Here is a 26,528-nt window from a genome sequence, read left to right as displayed (position 1 = left end):
ATGAGGTATTCAATCAAAGAATCAAACATTATCTAGCTCATTTGGTCACTGATACAAAAAACTGTGTTTGGTGAGCAAAACATTCAGTCTGCTTATTTTGGTATGCTATAAAAGCAAGTTAAGACGACGATTAAGTGAAATAATTAATGGAATAATTAATGGAATGAACAAAAATGAGTAATTACTGTCACTGCTCCACAACTAAAATCAGCCAAGACACGTCTTTAAAATCAAAATAGAAGCAGCACGTCTTTAAAAAAGTCCATAGATTGTTTAATACAACATACCATATTCTCAACAATTCAACATCAACAAAATTTTGTTAATTAAAAAAAAAAAATCTGCATATTACCTTTATTGCACAGAACAATTTGAATGTATTTTCCATAGATTTCTTTTTTAATATCTTTTGTTTTTTTGTAAAAAGTTGGCTTGGACTACATGGTCAATATAGTCCAGGGTCAAAATAAAAAAAAGAAAGAAACGGAATAAAAAATAAACAAGAACCAGAATCCCGGGGGTCACTCGGGACCAAAAAAAAAAAAAGGCTAGGTACAGTAGCCACACTTTGAACAAAGAGAGCATTCATAATCAGCAAGAGGGAGAACCATGAGCCGTATCCAGTGTTTTTTTTTCCTTTGCAAAACAAAACGGATTACACCAAAGCTGCTTCAGACTGCTCCATGGGTGAAACCATCTGTGTCACTCCAACCATCTGCATATTCAGTCCGTACTTTCAGCTATTACCGCGTTATCTGTAATGTCATCCATCATAAATAACTTGGCCTTTATTCCTCACACACACACACACGTTTGCAAAGCCCAGCTGTCCCGCAGTGTGTGCTGTGTAAAAGGTAAGGCTCAAACCTCCGCTTATTTATACGCAGGGCGCCAACAGGGAGCGAGAAGATACTCAGCAGTTCTCTCCTCCTCCACACACAGACAAACGATGCACATTTCTGTGGAGGAGCAAAACCTGTAAAATGATCATCCAAGGTAATATTTCCATGGCTTTAATGAGGGTTGTTGGGGGCACGGTCATGAAAAAGCATTCATTAAAAATGAAAAAATTAAATAAAAAAACAACAATGACAGAAATATTCTACAGCTTGAGGAGCACATTGTATCAAAAAAAATGTGAGCACCACAACTTTTATTTCTCACAATCATGTTGAGCACAAAAATAATACCATTACATAATAGTTTTAAAGGTCAGGGAGAAGCTCTTATATTATCCAGGTACCATTGGGAGGTGGGGGTGGGGGGCAACCTTTTTTTATTTTTTTGATGGTAAAACTGCAGAATGGATGCTCCGTCCATCGTTAGTATCATATCAGCATCTCACGTTTCCTTCTGCCCTCAATCCATGTGGGTGCTGCTGTCTGGGTTGCATATGAAAATGTGGGCTGAGTGACACCGATATCAGATACTGGGCTGAAAGGACTATGTCACAGCATTCCTTCAAAGCTAAAACTCTACAGTAAGAGACACATTTAATAAATGTATGCTACTTTTCAACACTAAATATTGTTCTGTTGTCTTTCTACATATCATGTGACTGTGTAGCACTAAGAATTTGTCTTCTGAATCAGTCGTTCTGTTTATTTAGGTCACATTAAGGGCCACATTGGTAAAGAATTAGCATTCTGTGACAATCAAATTGTATTTTGCCGGGATTATTTCACAGTATTTCCACATTGTGGATCTCTATGTATCTCTGCTCATTTGTGGGTCATGTTTCTTCCAACAACATATGTATATATGATACACAAATATTTACGTTTAATGGATCACAGAACAGTAAAAAGAGCATATGCAGCACATAATGTAGCATTCACAATTTTAACACTGGTGTAGTAGTGTCATGAGGATGTATTTGAAATGCATCAGCGTGTGTATAAATGTGCTCATCAACCCATACAAATCTCATTCATAAATTGACATTACAACTGTTGAAAAAAGGGAAACACTAAAAATAAAAAATACAGACAAAAAAAAGGGATGGTCAAAACATGGTCTGCCCCTCAATTTCTGGTTAATTGTTGTTCTTTTCTTTACTGATAATATTTTTCCTCACTACAAATCCATATATGAACTGCTTATGACAACTCTGACCTTCAGTGAATGCCCCCACAAGCCTTTGTAGGAACCAGCGATGCCCTGTACAACTAGGTGTGGTTTCATTCCCTCTCACTTTTCAAAGTCAGGAACTGCCCTCTTGTAAGGTCCATCAATCGGGGGGTGGGGGGGGGGGGGGCGGACATATTACTCTATGTTAACAGACCAGGATCCACAGGTTTTTGTAAGAGAGGGAAAGAAAATGTCTTCTTTTCCGTTTGTCTTATTTTGTAGTTTAAATGTAATAATTTCCACAGCTCTGTTAAATCATCTTCATGTTAAATTTACGGGGAGCATCCACTGTGCTGCTGCTCATGCCAGCATCCGATTTCCGTGGCACATACTCAATCTCAATGTTGTGCTTGGTGTTGCCTTTTCCTCTGCTCCAAAGGAACAGCAGGACCAGGCAAAACAGGACAACACCAAGAAAGGAGATGAAACCCATCGTGGTGGCAATGATGAGCGTTTTTATATCAAACGGGAAAGGGACGTTGGATCTCGTGTCGTTAGCACCGGTTTCTGCGGGCTGGTTGGAGATGAAGGCAAAAGTCTTGTTGGGCTGGTGTGGCCAGTCAGGCGAGTAGCTATGAATGTGTAGGTGAGCAAGAGAGGTGTCGTTTCCGCCTGCGTTGCTGGCTATACACACATATGTACCATTATCTTGAATCTGGGCGTAGCGCACCTCAAGGGTACCGTCTTGCAACACAGAGAGCCTTCCAATCGTCTTGGTGGTGATAAACTTTTTCTGTGGAGACATCCACATTATCACTGGAGCAGGATCTCCATCTGCTTGGCAAGCAAAATGAACGATGGCTCCTTCATCAACAAATTTCTGCTGGGGTTTGCGATCCCTAATCCTAGACTTGCGACATGTGAAGTAGTTTGGCTGAAGAACATCCGGGAAATCTTTGAACTCTTTACCTTGGACGAATTCAGGGGAGGCACAGGTGGGCTGCTGCTTGTTGAAGTTCAGTCTCCAGCGGCGTCGGAAAACCCATAATAGCCGGCAGTCACAGGCCAGGGGATTATCATACAAGGCAAGGGTTTCCAAGTTGCCAACTGAATGGAAAGCAGACTCCTCTAAAGTGCTAAGGGAGTTCCCAGATACATTGAGAATTTTCAGGTAGTTTAGACCACGGAAAGAGTAGGGCTCAATCATCGCCAGTCTGCCTCCGACCAGGTGAAACTCCTGTAGACGCAGAAGATCGTGCAGCTTATTCCCCTCAATGGTGTGAATAGGGTTGTAGGAAAGATTGAGAAAGCGCAAATAAACCAGATGCCTCAGGGCTACATAAGGAATTGTGGTCAGGTTGGCATTTGCAATGGTCAGGGAGGTGAGATTTAATCCATACAAGCAATTTGGGGTCATCGTATCCAAATATGGCCAATTGGCTATTTCCAACACTTTGAGTCGATAGAGCCGTTTAAAAGAGTAATCCCGTATGACATTGATGTTGAGGTGGCGCAGCCTGAGGGTGATCAGACTGTGAAGGTGGGTGAACGCCTCTGTCGGCACAGAGGACAAGTTGCACTTCTCGAGACTCAGGTGCTCAAGGCTACTTAGGCCATGAAAAGCCCGGTGGGAGATAAAAACCAGGTCATTATCACCCACCTCTAAAGACCGAAGGTTGTACAAATCCTGGAACATGTAGTCCAACAGGATGACAATCTTGTTCTCACTTATGTCCAGCTGCGTGAGATTACTCAGGCCCGTGAAGACACCAAGCTGGATCAGCTTAAGCTTGTTGCTACGTAACCCCAATGTCCGCAAACCATAAAGGTTGTTGAACGCTCCGGGTTCAATGGTGGAGATTGTGTTTTCACTGAGCTCCAGATGCTCGAGATTGGGGAAGGTGGCAAACTCGTCGGGGTTAATGGTTCTAATGCGGTTCTTGCTGAGGTCCAGCAGTTTCGTTTCTGCGGGAATGCCCTCAGGAACTGTCATGAGCTTCTTGCGGTGGCACATCACAGAGCGCTCTGGAACATTGCACTCACAGCGGGATGGGCAGCCTGTGGTGGAGCCAGACAGCACGGTGCCCAGCATCAGGATCAGGATGGGCTGCCAGCAAGCCACCAGGTAGCTGTGCCCAGTCGCTTCCCTGGCCGCCATCTTATCGGTTACCTGGGGAGACACAGAGACACAGCACAACATTTAGTTAGAGCACTGTTTATTTTAACTCGACAGCATTCAGCATTTGAAAACATAAAAAAACAAAAGTTAAAATACAGACATTAGGTGTGTTTGGTTAAATGTCAGTGAGCAATATGCACTTTTCTGCTAAGTACCATTTAAAACCTTTGTGTATTTGCAGGCAGCTGGATAGTTCAATCCTTACAGCCAAACGACCGGCATTCTCATATGACTCAAATGCTAACAGAACAGGGAGTATGAATCCTGATGCAAAATTCATGAAGAGACTAACAATGAATAAAGGTTATGAGGAATAGCGTATGTGCTTGCATAATTGAGAGCGCTGACAATTTTGAATTCTGCATCTTTCACATCGACTCTGCACTAAGATTTCCAAGGTCTTTTAAAAGCACAGCTCCCTTTACAAGATCTATCTGTGATATAAAACCAAGTACTGATCCTCACTCCAAAATCAAATTCTAGTAATCTACATTTATCTTGCTGTATAGTGCCTTTGTGTCTGCTGTGGGATGCTGATTATCATTTCCAACCCACACCTTGCAGACAATCAATCAGTCAATGCTATCGCCTTGATATGAAGTGAAGGGGCGCAGCTTCAAGTGGAATTAACAGCATTTTTCAGTAATCTAAGTCATGCTGTGTTCCAGACTGAGCACATCTGTGGTTTGTACTATTAGAGCTATTTAAAGGCTTTTTTTCCCTCCTCCACCCTATACTCCCCATTTCTTCCTACTTCAAGTCTGAATTTGCTGTGTGAGTTTAAACAGTAGGGGGTGGAGCAGCAGTAGCAAGAGGATGCAATCAAAGATGGATGGTGGCAAGCGTGATGTATGTGCTGCGGCTGACAGTCGGCTCACGCAATCTTTTAGGATAAAATATAGACCATACAGCGCCAGGGAATTGGATACAGAGAGATAAATACAGGGTTTAACAGCAAAGAAACAAAAAACAAACCATATTTAATGTCAGTGCTATCTGTTGCCAACAATGCAATTAAGGCCTGACTGCGCCACTGACAACAGCGGTTGTATAGCAGGGTTGTCTAGTAACCGGAAGGTTGGTGGTTCGATCCCAACTCCTCCCTAGTCACTGTTGTGTGTTCTTGGGCAAGACACTTCACCCTAGCCTGTGGCGCGCCTTGCTAGTCATTGTATGACACTGCTTGGCAGCAGCCGTAAAGAATTTCCCTCTGGGATTAATACAGTATCTAAAATAAAAATAAAAAAAAAATTATCACTGCAGAATTACCATTTATAACAAAATATGATGTATAATGATGGTATAATTTGCAGACAATATTAGTAAGGTATTATTCAGGGGTTAATGAAGTACATTATATTCCCAACATTCATGCACAATAGTTAGGATTACAATTCAGTGACAAGAAAAAAAAATCTGCAAGAAACAGAATCCTTCACATCTAATCCACACACATCTTAAGACATGTCTCTGGGGGGACTCATGTCTCTGTGTGATGGCTGTTGTCACAGTACATAGGATTTTGCCAGTGGTATGCAGTTTCATCCTTTGTTCTAAGTTTGTCTTTAAAGTCGATTTCTAACTGGTCACATCGCGCTGCTTCCTGTGAAGGATAACACACACTTTCGATGGACCGTATTACATGTGACAGATTGAGGGTGTAGGCTAAAAGCCAAAAAAAAAAAAAATCTGTGAAATCATGGTTGACAGTTAATTACGGGGTGACATGTTACTACCATTGTGGTCGTATTGCTAATAACTTTTTCCCCAGTGACCCAACAGACAACTGGACATCAGGCTCATCATAAAAAAACGGGGATTTTATGGGTTAGATTTACTTTGCTCAATTTCATTTTATACCCTCCGAGGTCAAAGTTCAGATTGGGGATTTGATGATACCATCTGTAATCAAGTGATGTCAAAACAGGCCGAGATGAGAGTTTGTCTGAGATTAGAGATCCACACTAGAGCCTGCTCCCTCCAGCCATATGTAATCATTCTTAGTTTCCCCTTAACTCACATTGATCAAGTCGATGCTGGGTGCTGTGAGATAGAGGGGTGGCCACACCTAAGAGGAAGAAGAAGAAGAAGTAGCCTTATCCCAGGCTCAGCTCCATGTGTCAAACTCCATCATGTGGTCACCACACTTTGGATATAAGTCAATGAGATGCTATTATGTCCAACTCTATTATCATTGACAGTGAAACCCAATCAGGAAAATAATCAAATCATAATCCCTCGTTGGTAAAGCTCCATGACTGCATCTTCAGCATGTTAGTGAAGCCATTAGACAAGCCCTGCCACTCTATACCGGGAAAAAATTACTGCTTAATTACTGAATCATAATACATCTCATTTTTTTATGTAAGATAGGCATTTGTTCTAAATATGTGCCCATGTTTTTTTATTTATGACAGACTAGATCGGTCATTTATGGCACGTGGCTTCAGCAGTAAACATGTGGGGGAAACATGGACAGACAGGGACACATTAAGATGAAGAATGCCATCCGCGGGTAAACACTTGCAGCTCTGTTTTGTTAATGATCGGGTGTTATCATTCCCTCACAGGCATCTAGTCTGAATGCAGTTCTTCATTCCAATCAGCACTCCAGTGAGCTCCCAGAGAATTACATTAATTGAGGTGAAGTGAGAGGGGGGGCGTGCTTCTCCGAAGAATGAATATGTTGAAGGGAATAAGACAACGGTGCTCAATAAATGAGAACCCACTGGTCCAAGACCAGTAATAACTAGATCAATGAATGGTGAGATTAATGCCTTTGTGCTAGCATCCAGTGGGATTTAAAAGATGTTGCTTCATATTGGATGTGGATGGTGCCCTGTGCTCTCATTACAATGGAGGGTGCATCAGAGTAGCCAAATGGATGCGCCATCATAATTAAACAGACAGGTAAAGGTTTTGCTGCTCCCTTTCTATAACTGGGCACACTTCAAGTTCAAGCTGCTGCCATCGACATTATTGACTACATTTTGTTTTGTTCTGGGACTTAATTTAAAATCATTCTGAAACTCATTACTAACTCTAATAATCAAAATGTCCTTTGTAAACGCCATCAAGAGCTGTTTACACAAGATGCAGTAGCAGGCAGATGGAAGATAATATTCAAGACTTGCAAACAAACTACAGTAGTACCTTAACAAAAGATTTACTCACCATTTACGCACTATAATCCTGTTTTAGGAGCTCTTGTAGAAGGTTAACAATATTTTGGTTTTGTGTAGTTAGAAAGGTTTAAGTCCTTGACTTGCTCTAAGTTGTTGACTGTTTTCCGTTCATGTGGCTTTTACATACAACCTGCTATCACTCCTCTAAATCTAATGAGGCTGCCTGTCACCATTAAACCCTTCTCAATGAGCACAATCAAACATAAGCAGGTAGAGGCATTGTTAAGACTTAACAGTCGCCCAAAGCTTTTGTTTACCTGTCACACGACATCACTCCTGAGCCTTGTTAAATGCCATTGTTAAACACCTGTAAGCTTCAGGGAAATCCACGAGATGATGCTGACGTTATCTGCAGCACAAAGTGTTAAAATCCTTTAAAGCCCATTCTTCTCCAAACTGCTTACTCAGCTGCCAGGATAATCCTGAAAGGCCGGCAGTGGAATTTTATTTACTGTACTATCAGCATGACTTTGAGTCATCCGGCCTGGAATAATTGTATAAGCATCTATAGAGGGAGTGCATGCATTTTAGTGGTAGCAATATCAGGCTTTATCTATCATAGTATAAATATGAATTTGTATGTCTACACTGATAAAAATGGTACTTCTTAAGATGCTGGTGGGTTCCAACGCTAACAATTGAAGTTATAACAGAGGACATGTATATTGACACCTGCACTTTGGATAAATCCATCTTAACCAAGAGCCTCTGACCTTTAGCTCTCCAAGTAAGATCACTTTCACACTACTACAGTGTGGCCTAGCTGAATTTCTAGAGAAAGGTTACCCCTCTGTCATTGAGAAACTAAGCTGCCTGCTGGGATTGCTGGCTGGATCTGGACCTGTGAAATGGCAGGGCTTAAATGTAAGCCGACGCCCGACAGATGGACAGCAAAGCCCTAATCCAGGGGAAGAAGCTGGTCAGTGCAACTAGGTGCAGAATTCCAACAGTGGCCAGCTGTTGTCCTGACAAAACCTTGCTATGAAACCTGTCGACATGTCCCTCCTGAACTTCACCTCCCGATGGGGTCGTTTTTAAGGCAGATGCTCTGGTCACTGATGTCTTATTGCATCACACAGGAACAAGAGCATTTCAAAAGACGCCCATTTCTAATTAACCCTCTTATCGAGCGCCTTGGGTTTAACTTGGATAGCTGAAAGTTCATTTGCAAAATGTGCCTGAAAAGGTTGGTCTGAAATTCCTGGCTCTGGTGTGATACAACTGATCAAGAAATCCTGACATCCACCCATGTTTATAGGTCTACAAAGACAATGTGGGGATTTGTTGTTTCATGACAATTTGAGCAGATGCATGCAACAGATTAAAAAAAAATAACTCTGGACCTTATCAGGAACACATTTTCGTCATTCTTTTAAACATTTAAAAGGCTAAATAATTGATTCATTGATGAGTCAGGAGATCACTCAATAATGACGGTTAGCCTCACTGTACTACAGACATCGACTCCCCGAACTGTATTGAACTAGGCAGTACCCTCATTGACGGATGTGTGTGGTAATGTCATTTGTCAATATAAATGACTGCAAATATGTTGGTTATATAGTTGTTATCACTTTAGCTTAATGTAGTTGTATTGGCTTGTTAAGGCTTTTGAATGAAAACTAATTGTTAACAATAAGAAAAGTCCTATATTGCCAAATGTGTGACTGAGTGTGCAGAGATCAATAGTCTAATGACTGCAGCTATTAAAACTTTGAATGTCATGTTTCACTACACCCAAGCTCACCCAGGCTCTTAATTTGGGCCCTCTCTATTTTTTTATTTTTCCTTTTACAGATGTGGTTGGGTGTTGATGTCTAAGTGTGGGAGTGTGTGTCCTCAAGTGATGCTCCATCATTAATAAGCTAATTAGCCCCATCTCCCCAGCTCTGTACAGAGAATCACCATTCATTTTTTTTTGTTCTAAAGGAGATATGTTTTCAAAGAGGAACAGCCTCCAGAATGTCAGGCTTTTATAAAGTGGGTCCAGGATTTTGGAAGGACTCCGATCAGCACTCACTAATGAGAGCCCACACTTCTTTCACAGCGTCCAAAACATGAAAAAAAAAAAAAAAACAGAAGCCTGCCAGTAGCTGTATTTAGAGGAATAACACAAAATTTAGAAATCATACCATAATCAAAGCTGTGCTAGATTGACAGTAACAATATACACAGACACATACAACACTACATATTTTAAAGAGCTACAGAAAGTCGTAAGAACTCATTAACAGTTTGAATATCAAAGCAATGAAGAGTGACACACTCACAGTTCTTTTTGTCCAGTAAGCTCATAGTTATATCACTTAACTGCAATGCAGCCTTTGTCTGAGAAAACACAACATGTAAGCAGCAATATCACATTATGAGTTTTATATAGATTTGCCTCCTAAACTCTAAAAGCAGCCAATTCATCCTACATTGATGTAGCCTTGATTCAGTTTTTTTCAAAATGCCTTTCAGGTCCATCAATGTTACTGCTGATGCTAGCAGTGATCTTCGTTATTGTGTTTGATTGTGTGAAGTCTGCAAAGCACATCAACATTACATGTGAGGTTCTAAAGTCTGTGTAAGATGTGTTTCTACTATAATACAGAAACATTAACATGCCAATATAATCACATCAAGTGTGCTGTTCCCATATATACTTTAACTGAAAAAAGCCTAAACACAATAAAGGCATTTTTATTAGGTTAATTTAGCTATAATGACTGAAAACTACAATAACTATAGTGTTAGCCACACATATGTTGTCATTGCCTGCTAATGCACAACGTCATGTTGGATTGGAAAACATATGATGCGCTATAAATACAAAGTGTGAACATGGAAGAGTGCTAAAGGAAAACGGTGTTTGTTAAGATTGTTAGCATGCTGCTTAGAACTAAAGTTGAAGTAATAATGACAACATGATGTGCAGAATGTGTCTGTAATCTGGGACTGTATTGTGAGAGTAAAATGATAAAACTATGTACAAAAGCTTAATGAAATAAGAGTAAAGATTTCATGCACTGAGTGTATAGAGCGTGATGCATTTGTCAGAGAATCTGCAGTATACTCGGAGTCTTCAGGCACAGAGAGTAACAAAGAACTTGTGAAAGATTGAGCTCCCCCAGAGAGAGCTGTTGGAATAGCTGTTCCCTTTTTCCACAAAGGCTGACAGAAAAAGGTCCCTCTCACACACTCAGACACTATGAAATTTGTCTGTATGTTGTCTTGTCCGTTAATGCTGTGCCGAGGCCTGATCTTGTTTTTTTGGTGGGCGGGGACAACTTGCTGACAGAGCCTTCAAGACTTGAGGCAATTATGTCAAGAGGGAGTCCTCTCCCAACGCCGCAGGAGATGCCAACCTTCAGCCCTGCAGAGGCCAAACTGAAACTGCAGCCGTGACAATGAATGCAGGAGAAATAATAGCTGCTGAAGGTCGCAGGCTTTTATATTTTATACTGGATACTGATGTGGGATGAGTGTTTAAGGCGTGTAGGCTGAACCTGGCCTGTTCTATTTTGTTTAGTTTGGAAGGCTGAGACGCCAGCACTAACAAGGCCCCATGAGATGCTTTTTGAAAGTCTGTTTCAAGCAATGGGCCAAAGAGAATATGCCGATTTTTGTGTTTCTAAACTAAGCAGCTCTCGTCATATAATTTCATAGAATTTTCAGATCACAGCCTCTGCTCTCTATGACAACTCGTGTTGCTACATAAACAATGTGATTAATACACAGAACACAGTCAAATAATTGGTTAATAAGGGGGCAGATTTTATTACGTAACTATTAGCGTGTCCTAGATTCTGTCTTTTGTGAACTAATACTGTCATTCTGTGTGTTTCCATCAAACACAGAGAATTCTGCTTCCGATTAAGCAGAAGCTCTGACGTCTCACCATTATGATTGTAATGATTTCACACGCTATTGTGTAAAAAAAAAAAATCAAAGGAGCTTAAGCAAATAAACAGGTTTCCCCTCGCCGCTCCTTTGATGAGCAGCCATGAAAACATTTACTTATGTAATCACCCATCTCTTCCTCACCTCCACCAGGCAGCTTTCCTTTGCAAATGCTGCTTAAATCCAATTTTCCTTCAGAGACAGCTGAGACTCAAACTGAACGACATCTTAAAATGGAAGCCAGCAGCCACCTCAGTGTTCAATGTTCGTTATTTTTTTAGCATGCATAATCAATAAAATAAAATAAAAGAATGCTGTGTTGTGTGAATTCCAATTGGCTACCCTGAAGGAACATCCAAACTTATTAGAATAATCCACATTTTTTACAAAGAATTAATCACGATGCATTAATATTATGCAGCTGAATCAAGCCCTTACCTATATCTATGCAAGTGCACATAAGCATTCGCCTAGACATAGTGTCAGATTTAATTTAAGAATGACAGGACTTATGCAAATAAAAACAGTCCTCCAGTAGAGCTATGGGTGGGAGAAGCATCATTTGAAAGGTGAAGCTGTTAAAATTGTGAAATTCGACATAAGAATTCTGCTGAATATCTCCACAAATTAATTCAAGGGTGGAGGGAGGATAAATGAGGGATTTGCGAAGGCGGCTGAACATATTACTCTTCTAACTCAATTTGTAAGTGAATACATTTTTTCTCATAGATGTAGTGAGTGGATTTGCCTGTTGTCCTGAGTGTGTGTGTACGTGCGTGTGTGTGTATGTCGGGTAATTTGTTTTTTGGGCAAGCTCTTATTCTGGCTTATGGAAGAAAGACTCTATCAACTCCTCCATATATGTCTGTAGGATGTAGCTTTAATAGCAGCAACTACACTGCAAGCTGCAGTGGCTCCTCAATTAAGGGAGTCAACATGGAAGCATGCCTTCGTTTCATAATGAATAATTTAGGCTATAACTTATCGGCTGCTTGGAAGTGTGATGGGCACAGTGTGGAGAGGCTCAGGGCCATATTGACTTTAATTGTGACTGGCATCTAAAGGCTTTTCTTCCCAGTGCGGTGAAGAAAATGTCCCCTTTGCTTAGCAGGGCCTGCAGCTCACAGTGAGGCCTTTTAAAGGGAAATGAGCTGTAATTAGCTGATAGTGAGTGTTGACCCTGATGCAGAAAATGCCACACTAATGTACTGGGATAAGAACGTTAGAGAATACGGCTGTTGCACACTGTACAGAGCAGCATAGATTACAGACAAAACAGCAGCAAAGGGGAGCTCCAACAATGCAGCCATTGTGTGTAACATTCATTATTGTGTCAAGGATTTATTTACTGCAAGTAATTACCAAGAAACGCTTGTCAGCTTGAAAATGAATATGCCGCGTTCAAGAAGAGTAACCAAGGTGTTTCCACCTGATGCACAGTTTCCCATGACAGTGAAGATGGTGGCCAGAGTGCAAAACAAACACAATAAACAAACATTACATGTATTTATGACCAGATATCGCACTAATAGGTAATGTTGGATTTGTTAAGTTATTTAAGGTCTTATCTTAAAAATGAATAAAAAATGTTTTTCTGGACTGATGTGCGCCCTCCTGTGATCATATCAATAGTGTACCTTGGCAAAATGTTGGAGAAGCTTGTTACAAATGGGACAATGTAAAAAAAGCAATAATCCATCAGTGGTTGCTGCCGTCGTATACCTGACTTTTGCATTTCGGCTGAAACCCAATACTAATCCAATACCATTGCTTTTGCAGACATGGCAACTAGCTGTCAAACTTGTTGGCATATTGAGCGTTAAATACCTCCAAGAACATGCCTCTTTGTGAGTCAAGTCTATCAGCATGCTGCAGGTGCTGCTATCTTGCACTTGCATGACATGTTGCAAAAACAAACAATTGAAGGGAATAGATAATGTAGATGAATAAATAATCCAGATGAATAGATCGGCCCCGTGGATTAGCCCTTATCCAATATCCAACACCTATTTAGTCTGCATCGAGGCTAGTATATAGATGTCAGTATTGGATCGGTGCACACCGTGCCCCCGGATACACTACGTCAAAGAAAGTTTACTTTAGTGTTGTCATCATCGTGTTGCAGTCTAGGTTGACACACCCTCAGATTTTCCTTGGTTCATTTTCTTAGTATATTCACTTGAAGCTGGCAATGTCAAGAATCTTCTTTGCCCTCATGAATAAGAGAGGAGATGTCTAATATCAATTGCAAGGATGTCGAATAATGCAGTCCTGAAACAGCCATTCCTATTCAAGCACAAACTCAGTGGCATTGAACAGATTAAAGCTACAATCATGGCATCTGTCTCCCAAGACTTTCCTCCCACTTCTGTATGAGGCACTTCTTTCCCTGCCACTATCATGTTTTCAGCACGATTCAAAGAAAAAAAGAAGAAGAAGAAGTAAAAGCACAGCCTCAACCTTGAGCCGTTTTTCTCATTTTTTAAAATGGCATAGTTCTTTCAAATGCTTGTTTTTGTAGGGCGACCATGAAGGTGAACCTAACTCAGAGACAGGAAGGACAGTATTTCATGGAATTAGAATGAAACCTATTGTAACCACACTTTCAGCAAGGTGACAGTGCACGAGATTCCATGCACAATTTGAACTTGAAACTATTTATTAAAAACAAAAAAATAAGGTCTTTATTTTTTTTAAAACCACACACAGTGATGATTTATGGCTCTTGAACGTACAGACTCTTGTATAAACTGCCTGTGCAAAGTCACTTCAGTTTACTCACTTAGGATTTATCTCCTCCAATGGCAAGGGCTCAGACAAAAACACTGTCTCACAAGTGCTTTATCAAAAACCAGAGGTGCATTATAAGAAGAGCACGACTCAGCCGAAGCTCTCAGGCAGATTGTGTTTATGCGCCACAATAAACAAAAAAACAAAAGGTGTTTTATTTTTCCTCCCCCACTCTCTCTCTCTCTCTGCTTCTCCACTGCAACGTGGGAAAAGTCAAAAGGTAGATTTAACCTTGCAAACAATTAGTGACAGGTCTGCAGTGTATCACTGAGGTCTGTCCTTTCACTGTCTGTTTATACAGGCGCAGGGTTATTCTGGCTGATGTTCTAATGAGTGTTGACCCAGACTTTCATCTGTTGACTTCCAGCACTAAAATATAATGAGAGTGGACCCAAAACAACAAAGCATTTAAAATTCATAAAGTACTGTTCTTGCACTGGCAAACAGTGACCCCACCTTAGATGAATCACCTGATTATCTATGCAAACAAAATGGAGCCTGTTGAGTGATGCAGACTGATTGTAAATGAATTGTCCAAAGGCTACGGTCTGGTAGGTCATTGATTTAAATGGATTTCTGCTGATAAAAATAGGCTGTGTGACTTAGACACAGTGTTAATTTTAGCAGCAATTTCTGATTTAGTTTTTATTTTAGTCTTGTGACTAAAATGTCATTTGATTTTAGTCACGTTTTAGTCATCAACATTTTTTAACTTTTAGTCTAGTTTTAGTCGACTAAATATCAAAGAATTTTAGTCGACTAAATCTGCTGTGGATTTAGTCGACTAAAATTCTATGATATATATTTTTTCATGAAATAATTAAGGTTTTATTGTGCAATAAAACAGGCACAGCTTTAACGTTATTTGAAACAAACACCTCTTTATTTAATTGCTATGACCTTTTCACAAAAGAACAATGAACAGTGAGCTGCTCTCCCTGAATACACTGTTCAGTCATGACCTTCTTCATGAATCCTCCATAACTACAGCAAAACACTTCAGTGACAACTTAGAAACAGTGCGCATGCTGTAAAACCATCAGCAGCGGTGTCTTCATTTATAGATTTTGTCACGTGTATGAACGGAAGTTAAGATGACTCGTCTGCAAACGTCGCTTCACGTTTGTTGTGTTTTTACCGCTGATAGTCACTCTGCACGGTTTGAACCGTCCTGTTTGTCTTGACATCAAACGTGTCCGTGTGTGTGTTCTTCTCCTGTGTTGTGTTACCATGCATGAGGACGCCTTCTTCCAGCATCGCGGGGTAACGTCCTTACGCAGAGAGATCACTTCTGATTGGCTCTCTGCCGCCGTCTCTTGATTCGTCCCTCCCTTCCACAAACAAAATTTGCTCTGATTGGATCTCGTCTCCATCAATAATTTCGTCTCGTTTTTATTCGTTGACGAAAGTGTCAATACATTTCGTCTTCGTTTTTGGCACCGTGCGTTAGTTTTTATTTAGTTATCGTCTCATTTTTATCAGCAAAAAAAGGTCGTTAACGAAAACTATGACGAAAATGATTCGTCAACAAAATTAACACTGCTTAGACAAGGCAGTGAACATACTTTACTGTATTTGTGCTGTAGCTGGCATATATATATATATATATATATATATATATATATATATATATATATATATATATATATATATATATATATATATATGCTGAATATATATATAAGGTATGACACAATTAATTCGGGACATTTTAAGCAGGATAAATTGATATGTTGGCCCAGAGTGAGCACTGCTTCACCTGTGCATCACAGTATATCAATAAATGCTCTGCATTCAACTTACATTATTTATTCAATTTTCTAAGTACAGTTTCTCATGAAAAGCCATAACATGTCAATGCTTCCTTCTCCCCCCTCCACAATTAACCGAGAGTGGAGCAGGCCTGGCCGACCCCACCACGGCTTCAGTGCAGAGATAGGGGAGCTTAATCCATGTCCTCTGAGAGATCGCCCAGAAAGATGGAGCCTTAATTAGCCAGATAAAACCCCACATAATGACGCTATTGATATAGACTGGGAAATGAGGTCTAAGCAGAATGGAAAAAAAAAACCAAAAAAACAAAGACTATCCTATGTAAGATGGTTCTGATGGGCTTGGGAGACAGTTCATGAAGTAACTGCAGTGGATGGAAAAGGGGGGGGGGCACTTCACTCTGAGTCCCGACTACATCATAGGGGGGCATTGTCTCATCTCTCCAAGCAATCCACCTGCTCCAAATTCTCTCATAAGAAGCTTAGAGAAAAATGCTGACCTTCATATAATCAAAGATTATGTGGAGGAAAACAACAACAGTTTTGGAGTACTTAAGCAATAGCACTCATGGGAGGTTCAAGCAATTAAAGGCAAAATTATTCGTCTAAGCTGTCCTTGTATCCTCTCATTCTCTATCTTTGGTTCCCTGCAGTAGGAGAGGAGGTCATAAAGATAGTGAAAAGAATCACATCTCTATAGCTCTCCTAATCCTAAGGGTACTAGAAGGAGCAGAATCTCACTTTTAGAAAGACAATCTAGGTATTTCACATGCTACACATGGATCAATGACAAGGTGACCCTGTATAGTAATACCAGCTGGCTTCAGGGTAGGCATAGATACTGCAAATCCTGTGTCAACACTTGTCCACAAGTTAGAAAAAGTACCAAAAAAATGCATTATTCCCTTTAACTTCTTTAACATCATTCTGCCCAAATGGTTTCAGCGCTCACACAGTGTGACGTGTGTGGATTAATATCTCTCCGAGTGCACGTCATATCAAAGCCCATCCTGCCTCAATCTGCAAGTGCTCGGAAGTGAGATCCGTTCTGCCACTCACGCCTTAATTAACAAGAATGACTGTCTTTTTTCCTTTGTTTCCTCCCAAAGAGCAGTTCCCTTGTTGAAGCATGCTGACAGGCAGATGATATGCTCATGGACACACATTTTAAGAATTTCATCTTTGTAGTCCTGTCATGTTATCCTTGTTGCAAAGTAACTTGTATGACATTTACAGAAGAGATATGAAGCAGCAGGGCTCAAAACTGTGCTGAATATTCTCCCTCATACTTAAAACCGTTACTGGTTAAGTCTGGATTATTAAACACATTCTTATTTATAGAGATGGCCCAGGGATGAGGTAACAGGAGTGTTGGCTTAACAAACAAGCACCCTCCTACCTGAGAGCCATAAAACCAAATTTGCATTGCAAATGTTTAATAATTCTTTAATGTTGCATTTAGAACTGAAATGAATAATCAATGAATTGTTTCAGCAACGTATCAAACATTCGGCTTTTTTTAATACATGGATCTGCTGCTAGTCTCCTATTGTCTTAACAAAACCTGCGAAAACTGTGACGGCCTCATTTTCGGATGTTTTACAGACTAAATAATTCATCGACAAATGAAAAATTGATAAACTGATTGAGAATCAAAGAAACAACTATAGCTGTTTACAGTCGCTGGGAAAAAAAAAAAAAACCCTGAAAAACATGTTGCTCACGATGGGCTATTATCCATACTCAGCCTGGCATCGGAGGCTGATGGACCAGCTGAAACAAACACAACAAACATGCTGCTGTTTTACTCATTCTTGCCAACATGGCAGAAGCAAGCACAAGGAAATGCAAAGGTGTGGAATTATTTATTTGACATTTGCATATCTAGCACAGGTTCAGCACCAGGGTGAGAAGGGGTTGTATTATGGAGGCAGATTACTCCTGAGGTTTCTTTTTTAGGGCATAACACCAGCTTCACCAATTTATAGATGTCATTACTTAATATAATAATGTGATGTACAGTGAGTCACACTGCATCATGTTTCACTGAACATTTTTTTTTATCTGAGATTGGCTCATTTTGTCATCATAATAACTTTTGCCCACTTTTGCACCTTTTAAAAGTCCCTTGCTGTGTCACTTTATGAGATGGAGGGGTTAAATTGCCTGGGCCATCCTCTGGCCCCACATCAGCGCTCCTCAGGCCTGATCCCTCTACCCTCCTGATTCCCACAGGTTCCCAAACTACTTTGCACTTCTGTGGCAGCGTGTCACACACAAGCATCCAACAAGGTCAAATGCCATTTCATTTTCTCGTCTTTGATCGCAGCCTGGCTCTTTCATCAGTCTCCCCCTCCCGTTCCTCCACCCACTCGCTCACTACCACCACCACCACCACCATTCTGACGGTTATACCGCCCTCACTTGTCCCTTTCCTCAAATTCAGAGCAAGTTAAAATATGTCTGTGCAGCAGTAATGCATGAGCAATCAATCAACTTCGACTTGTCAAACCCAAAGTTGTAACTTTATTTTGCTTTTAGAGTGGATTAAAAACACACACATCCATTGGTAAAGCTGTCCTACCCTTAACCCTGCATCCTGTTTTCCTGAATGAAAGCTGAAACACTTACAAAAGCATCTCCATCTTGTCTTTCTGCATAATAGCTCCTGTCTATATACAGTGCTGTTTCCATCGAACAAACCACATATTTCAAATGAAATCAACATGTCACCACCACAGCTCCTCTGAACGCTATTTCATGTGAAATTGCCTTCATACAGGTTTAATCTAAACATCATCTCACAGAGCCTGTGTAGCATGCCATATCATCATATCATTTCCTACTCTGTCCTTTCAATGCAGAATGTTAGGAGGAAAAAACATAGTGCCAATATTAAGAAATATAATAATGTTAAATGTTCAGCTACATTCAATCATTACAGTGTGATGAAAGGATCAATGATCATACTGCATATTTCCTGGAGATGGATTCAGAAGTCTGAGAGTTGTTTACTTTTTCTTGGTTGTTTTCACATCATTATAAATTCAACACCATGAGTTGTTGGCTGCTGGTCAGACTAAATAAGCAATTTTGACACATCATATTAGCTCTGGAAGCTGCTGACTTCAGGTTTGTCATTGTTTTTTGAAGATCTTTAAGCAAATGGTCGTGCTTGGGGAAGAAAGTCACTCATCAGTTGCATCCTTGATTCATTCTGTATCTATACCTTGTTGACATAATTTAGACATCATGACAAAAGGGCAACAGGTTCTACATTGTTTAAAATGGACATAAGTGTTTAAAAGCCAGAATATTACCAGACAAGTTTATATTCAACATGTCAACAGAACCAGGTGCTTAAAATCATGTGCATCAAGTATTTAATTATCATAAAATGATTACAAAGGTTGGTTAAACACATGCAGAGAATCAGCAAAAGTCAAAGCATTTCTACAAGATGTGAGGCTGCTCTATTTCAGGCTGAACTGTTGGTGGGATTATTGCTGCTGCTTCTTCATGTCTAGCAAACTAACATCTCTTCATGCCACTCAGTCTGGTCGATAACCTGAAATCTGACCTCTTGTTTCCTCCCTGCACTTTCGCTCTCATCCATCAACAGTATTAGCAGTTCTTTGTTACAATGTTCTGTCATACCTCTCTCTCTCTCTCTCTCTCTCTCTCCCTCGCTCTCTGCGTTGACAGCGTGTGGGTGAAAGAAAGCTAGGGTGTGGGAGGGAGAAAGAGAGAGACCAGACAGACAGACAGAGAGAGAGAGAGGAAGAGAGAGAGCGCGAGCTTTTAGGTGAAGTTAAACCGAGAGAAAGTGAGATGGAGGGAGAACAGCAGTGATAGAGAAAGTGAGCTTTTAGGGAACTAAAAGCCTCTGCCCCTTTATACCTCAAAGCAAGCCCCTGTTGTCTTGAATCACATGATGAATGCGAACATACTGTCAATGGATAAAAAGCCACTACTGATGTGACGAAAGGAGGGGATAATAGGTCTGGAGTACATTAAAATTTTTGATTTATTTGAAAACACTTTAATCAAAGTATCAAGCAGGACAGCCTTTCTATACTTTGGCAGCACTGAACACTGGTATCAGTGTTCTTCATGAACTCTTAATGGGATCATTGGACCTTAATAGAACTTCCTGAATGCCATGTAACAGCAACATAACAGACATGGTCTACTTCCTCAATATTTACTTACATAAACCCAAATCTTGTACTCATATGACTAAAAAAAATTATTATAAGTTCATATGTTTTAAGCTACTGCAACGTGCTAGGTGTAAATGACAACTCCACTTCTAAGTATATTATTAGTAAGCCTACTAGACAGTGCAAAGAGAGTGGAGAGTGCTCATGTCACAACTAAACACCGAACCCCATGAACTATGAATCTCAACAGGGTATTTTAACAACTATTACTCCAGCGAGGTGGGGCACCAACACAAATCTTGTTCCCACTTACAGAAAATATCATACGCTTCATTCAAGTGTGGCTGCGTAAGTGGTGCTGCTGTTGTCCCACAATTGTGTTTCCAGGCACCCGCTGAATAGCACTGTTTGAATAGATGCTTTTCAGCAGAATAGATGCGACATATTGTAATTTTGCCGCACAATACTAATCATCGCCACTGCAAACCAATTTATTCAGGCTCCAGTTATAAATGTATGTGCAAATATCAAATGGGACAATAATAATAATCATTGTCTACAGTTGGAAAGGGAGAGAAGACATTGTAAGGACCAATAGATATGGAATTCACACCGTCTAAAAACACTTTTGGTGCTGTGGTTCTCATGTGTTTTTGTGTCAGGCCTATACACGATCATCTCGTAGACAAGACACATTTAAATATACACCATGCTGTAAAAGACTCCAATTACCGTGCATGTTTTGGCCTGGTGTGGCTAACTTTTCCACAGGTGTTCAGTTCCAGCCTTCTTCCCAAAGCTGCCATTTTAAAGCCATCAACTGTCTATATTTTACAGCCCACTAGCAGCTCAGCAAAGTGACATTCACATAGTCATCAACGAGATGGGTGTTTAAGTCTTCCCGGTAACAGTGGTGGCAGCATATAGGCTCTCATTAGTCCCTATACAGTGAATACCAATGTCCTCTCCAGAGGGTTTACAAGGAGCTTTTGTAAGCACAATAAGACCTTCACAACCCTTGACCCATAACCTCGCCCATAATCAGCACCTTTTTCTAATGATGAGTGCATTCTCCACAGGCCTCTGAATGGTTTATATCATGATGTTGTCAAAGCCCAGCCATGATTATGGTGAAAACCCTAAATGGACGAGCATTATTAGAATAAGATCTGTGTGGATCTATAATTAGGCCACAGTTAGACTTCTACACCATGCATAGCCATAAAAAAAGCAGCTTCTTCTTGCTGTTGCCATTTAAAAACATGCAGCCATTCTGCTTTTCCTCATGGACCTAACCTGGGATTATTCACACAAGGTGAAAGTGTGCTCTGAAAGCAGACATTCTCTGAAGTCATTTTTCCTCCGCACTGTGAAGTAGAGCAGAATTAGCTGCACATGTATGAGTTTTTCTATCATGAATCCTTTAAGTTTGAATGGACCCTACAGGCTAATGTGCATGCATGGCATTTAGGCATGCCTCTAACAAGGCTCTACACTGCAGTGACATTTCACAGGAATTCACATTAATTCAAATACTAATATAGTTTTATTAATAAACTGTCTGGTTCTTCACTTCTTTTTTCTGCAGCCACTACATCACAAGGTGTCAACCACAGAACACGGTCTATTAGTGCATATTATCAGCTTTGTGAACAGTGCCTCCTATGTGGAGCAAGCAAGGTTACCAGTTCTATGTAAATTCTGGATTAGTCTATACAATAATTACGATAGTGTGCCCAGCGTCATGGGATTAAAGGAATTGCAATCATAATTACAAAACTGATTTCGAAAATGACACACCATAAAGGTAAGCGGAGCGTGTATTCACAGAAAAAGACCACATTTTGTGGGACATGGTGCAACACATCAGAAGACAATGGTGCAGACAACCAGCTGCTGCATTCACATGGTGTTTCATACAGTTTTAACAAGCTAATCTTAGGGGAAACATATGAAATAAATAGCTGTTGGGACTACAGAGGAGCTGCTTCATGTGGGGTACTTTCTCATCATGTGAAAAATAACTTCCTCTGAAAGGGTTTGCACTGCTGAAAGTGTGAAAGAAAGAGCAAAAATGTTGATGAGTTTTTGACAACTCTTGCGGATGTTTTTCATCCTTATCTATTCCAAACAACATCCACCAAGGACAACGGTGACTTGTGAACAAGATCCTCCCTCCCCCTCCATTCCTCCCATCAAACAGCTACTATGATCCCCACCGCAGGCCTTTTATAAAAATGCCATGCAGCCTCAGGCATCACTGTATCAAGACAGTGCCATCAAGTAGAATGGCTGCTTGGTGTTAAAAAAAAAAAAAAACAACATAATTGCTGTCCCATGTGAAATCCCTCTGCACACTGTCATCATAATGTTATGTAGGTATCATGGCCTCACAACTGGGAGCTAATAAACACCTTGTCAATGCAGTAGGTGTCAGCTTTACACCCAGGATGAGTGTCTCCAGGAAACATGCGAACACGTCATAGGCCAGCATTAGCCTGCTCACTAACACCATTGGTCATTTAGTGTGCTCTGAGAAGGCAAGCCTGTAATAAGTCATCATGCACTAACATCACAGTCCACACCAACACCCCCACCACCACCCACTCTGTCTCAACTGCTCCTCTGCCGCGGTCTGCTGTCAAAGCTATGTTGATGCTGATTTCTTCTATGAATGATTAATGCTGCACACATACTCTTAAGTCTGATCATATTGGTTTGCTATTCCATTTTCTCTGCATGATATTAAATTACAAACGTACCAACATAACAACCATTCTTTACAGAAATATAATGCTGTTATGATGAGCATGACTTTCCTGTGATATCTGATACTCTGTATTATATCGGTCACTATGCAGGGGTTTAGCTTATTGCAAACATTGATCAACGTGTTGTAATTCAATACAGTATGTCAACAGCAGCATAATGTTGTAGGACAGGAGGGAGGGGGGGGGGGGCATTTGCACCCTGCAGCCTATACTGCAGGGCACAGAGGTGAATCCTATTGACGGCTGTAGATAGCCAAGGTCAGCGGCCGCACATTTGTTTAATGAAGGCAGGCGGGGTGTCTGGACAAAGAGGATCACGCACTTCAGCAGCCTCTTAACTGCTGCAAAGCAGCCATGATTGAATCAGCAGTGTCCCAATCATCAAAGAAATCAGCGGTAAAACCAAAGACCAAAATAGGATTTTAAGCCTGCAAGTGAAATTAACAAGCTATAGAGTGGATTAAAGAAAAACACTTAGTGTGATAGGGTCACAAAGCTGCATCATTTTCAAACAAAAGAACTCAGGAGAGGCTATAATGCACCTGTGATGCCCCCTGTGCCACACCCTTGCCCGTGTGTCTGTGTGATATCTCAAAGTGTATCAGTTATCTATCATCTTGGATGTTGCTCCCAGATAAAGCAAGAGAGGCTGCTGGCTGCTGCTGCTGCTGTTCAAGCGATGGGGGCTGCTCCTGTTCTATCTGGCTGTCCGCTCCCTCCGGCTATTTATAACCAATAGAGCTACAGCACTTTATGAATGTCCGCAAGGCACAGCATCACACAGCCTTCTGATACTCTGCTGCAACACTTTCTGTGTGTATTATATACATTAAATATAGAATATTATCAGAGGCAGTGCTGCACAATAAAAGGAGGGGAAGACATTCAGAAGCCACTGTCATATATATTCCCTGCAAATGCTGCCTTGAATAACAAACAACAGACAGAGTGTGGCACCATAAACGCACAAGTTTCATCTTGTGTCCTGTATCACAGTTGAGGCTATATATAGATTCCATGACTGTTGAAAACAAAAAGTCCCAAGACGTTTCTGAGGATTTAAAAAACAAAAAAAATGCATGACTACAGTGCTGCAGAAGGCTTGCTTGCTTTTATACGCTGCCCATTTAACAGATAGCCATCTTTGCAGATGAATAAAATGGCATACGGGGAAGATCACGACTGCCTCACACTTCCACACAATGAGAAATGTTATCTGAGCAGAGCCCATACGTGGCCACATAAAGGCTAGATTAAGATAATATTTTGCAATTCACTCCCTTAGCCGCGCACGCGCGCACACACACACACACCATATTCTGCGACTCTCTCTGTCACACACACACACACACACACACACATTCGCGGGACAATTAAATTTGATTAATGCTTTAAGCCTCCCTCCTCACAGACAAGCACACACACACACACACAAACGCCCAAGAAATAACATTACACACTGAAAAATGTGCACTGATAATAAATCTATAAATTAATTTGGAATATGAGTGGATTATGTTTTTATACCTGCAGAGGACGCGCCTAACCACACTCAAGTCCCCGTTTGCATTTCTGTCCTGTCAACCGATTCTTCCCCTCAACATCGCGGACAAATTCTGACTATCTGACATTAGAATGAGCTCCGAGGACTTTCAAGAAAGCCCCTATAATAAAAAAAAACTGATGTCTCCACCGGAACGCCAAAAATCACAATTTGATGAATGCTGTAGCCCCTCATCGGGGTTTAGCTGCATTCTTGATACCCAGCTCTCCAAAATCTTGGCCTCAGCCCACATTAAACCGCATTGACATATACGCGCAAACGCTGAAATGTATCTGCGTTAAAAGAATCCCCCCCCTCTTTATTTTTTTTTTTTTTTGCTTTCTCGGCCGGATACTCACCTGCTGTAGCCTTCACTGCTTCCAAGCATCCTTTCGCATTTCTCCCCAACGGCAACTCCCAGCCACCAACACTCAAATTGAGACGCACTATCTCAAGTCCATCGCCTTGAAAGACAGCTTTCAAACAAACCAAAAAAAAAGAAGGGCTGAGCAGGCACCAGAAAGACGTTTCTTGCGGGTTTCCAATGAGTTTCTCCACAACGGAACCAGCGAGACAACAGCACCAGTTAAAAGCAGGCACCACACTCACACACAGACGCGCACATACGACGCGATCCTCCCTTGGTAATGGGACTCCTTGTGCGCCCGAAGTCGTCCGAGGTTGAGAATAAAGAAGGAATGCAAATGGCAGGTAGAGAGAGAGAGAACAACTCCCACGCAGCGCTCTCGATGCAAGCGCACGGCTACTTGATGCAGTCTCTCCACAGCCTCACACACTCAGCAGCACTGTGTGACTGGCTGTCGTCAGTGGCTCAGGCAATCCGCTCGCTGGAGGGAGGGACGGAGATGATCGGCGGAACGCACTCTGCCCGGTGTCCTACTCAAGTGTGTGTGTGTGTGGTAGAACTGTCTGTCTGTGTGTGTATAAGTCTGTGTGGGTGTGTGTGTCGTGTTTGTCTATAATGTGTTTGGTCACCGTATGCATACAGCCTGCTCATTTGCTGGTTTATTTATTTGAACCTTATCTATCTAGATTCGTCTGCCCACATTTCAGCCTTCCCCTGTTTGCGCGCACACAAACGTTGACGCGCAAACATGCGCCACACACACACATTTCAAAAACAGAACACAAAATCACTCTGAGGGCAACAAAATAGCTCACGTTACACTGGCAAGGTGAAAATGTTTCAACGACAAGCTGCTGGCAAATAAAGAAATAAAATCACATTTAAGTCTGTGAGACTGAAGTGGAGAAAGGCAAGGGTGGGAGAAGGGAGGGAGGCTGGGAGGACGGGAAGAGGGTTCTGTGAGAAAGTAGCAGTTCCCCTTTTGAAGGCCTGATGGCACTGTGGGTTTCAGATACTGCAGATGAACCGCACAACAACACAGACTCTTCCAGGAGGCTGGCCCTGGAGTATGTTGTCTAATACAAACTGTATCTCATCCTTTATCTACCTCCTGTGCTTTTTAAAGGGGGGTCTGAGGCACCATCAGTCACAGAGTGCAGAGGGTTTTAACAGCAGAACAAGGAAATATTTCATAGGAGTAAACATTATCTTGTCCAATTTGCTATTCTTGTTCTTTAATGTGATGCCAAAAGAGAAAAGATGGTCAGATTTCCCCTTAAATATGCAGCTTCACTTCACTTCAGGGACTTAACTAAGCCAGTTTTAACTGCTTTTGTCTTGTATTTTAGCAGCTGAATGATAGTCCCTTCTTTTTAATCACTGCCCAAGATGTACATTGATTAGCTAAGGTTTGTGGGAGGACAGCAAATTGGACGGATTCCTTGTAGATATCTGTTAACACAAGCCTCTGCTCAACCGTGAGAGGTTCCAGTTCTGAATCATTAACTTGCTGCTGCTGCTAGTATCGGTTAAGGTTGATAATAATCTGAATTAAAACAATAAAAAAAAAAAAATCACTTCTTGTTCTAATTTTGTTTTGGGAGAGGAAAGACATGTATGTTTATTGTCTAGACACTGGACAAGAAACAAAGGAGATAATGGACACAAACATCCTTTAACCATTAAAAAGACTGTTACTCAGAGACTAGTAGGCCAACGAGTTTAATAAATAATAAATGCTGCATGTAATAAAAGAAAAAAAACAAGTCCTAACTACAATTTAGCTTGTCTAGAATCACTAAG

At 41.0% G+C, this 26,528-nt stretch overlaps 1 protein-coding gene across 1 annotated transcript; it reads right to left on the bottom strand.

Moving 5' to 3' along the window:
* Positions 1–552: 552 nt before the first annotated feature.
* On the bottom strand, positions 553–24,832 carry lingo1a (leucine rich repeat and Ig domain containing 1a). Its single transcript, XM_028430956.1, has 2 exons — positions 24,718–24,832; positions 553–4,240 (listed from the first exon to the last, which is right to left on the bottom strand). Exon 2 carries the CDS (start codon positions 4,226–4,228, stop codon positions 2,381–2,383), a length of 1,848 nt encoding a protein of 615 aa, XP_028286757.1. The 5' UTR covers positions 4,229–4,240; positions 24,718–24,832; the 3' UTR covers positions 553–2,380.
* Positions 24,833–26,528: the final 1,696 nt, after the last annotated feature.

This window comes from Parambassis ranga, chromosome 19, assembly GCF_900634625.1.
Source record: "Parambassis ranga chromosome 19, fParRan2.1, whole genome shotgun sequence".
NCBI classification, from domain to species: domain Eukaryota; kingdom Metazoa; phylum Chordata; class Actinopteri; family Ambassidae; genus Parambassis; species Parambassis ranga.
Note: the sequence above shows the minus strand (reverse complement) of the source record. Positions and strands in the feature narration are given on the sequence as shown.

Excerpts from the sequence above, each read along its gene's own strand:
- lingo1a (XM_028430956.1), bottom strand. The coding sequence starts at position 4,228 with ATGGCGGCCAGGGAAGCGACTGGGCACAGCTACCTGGTGGCTTGCTGG.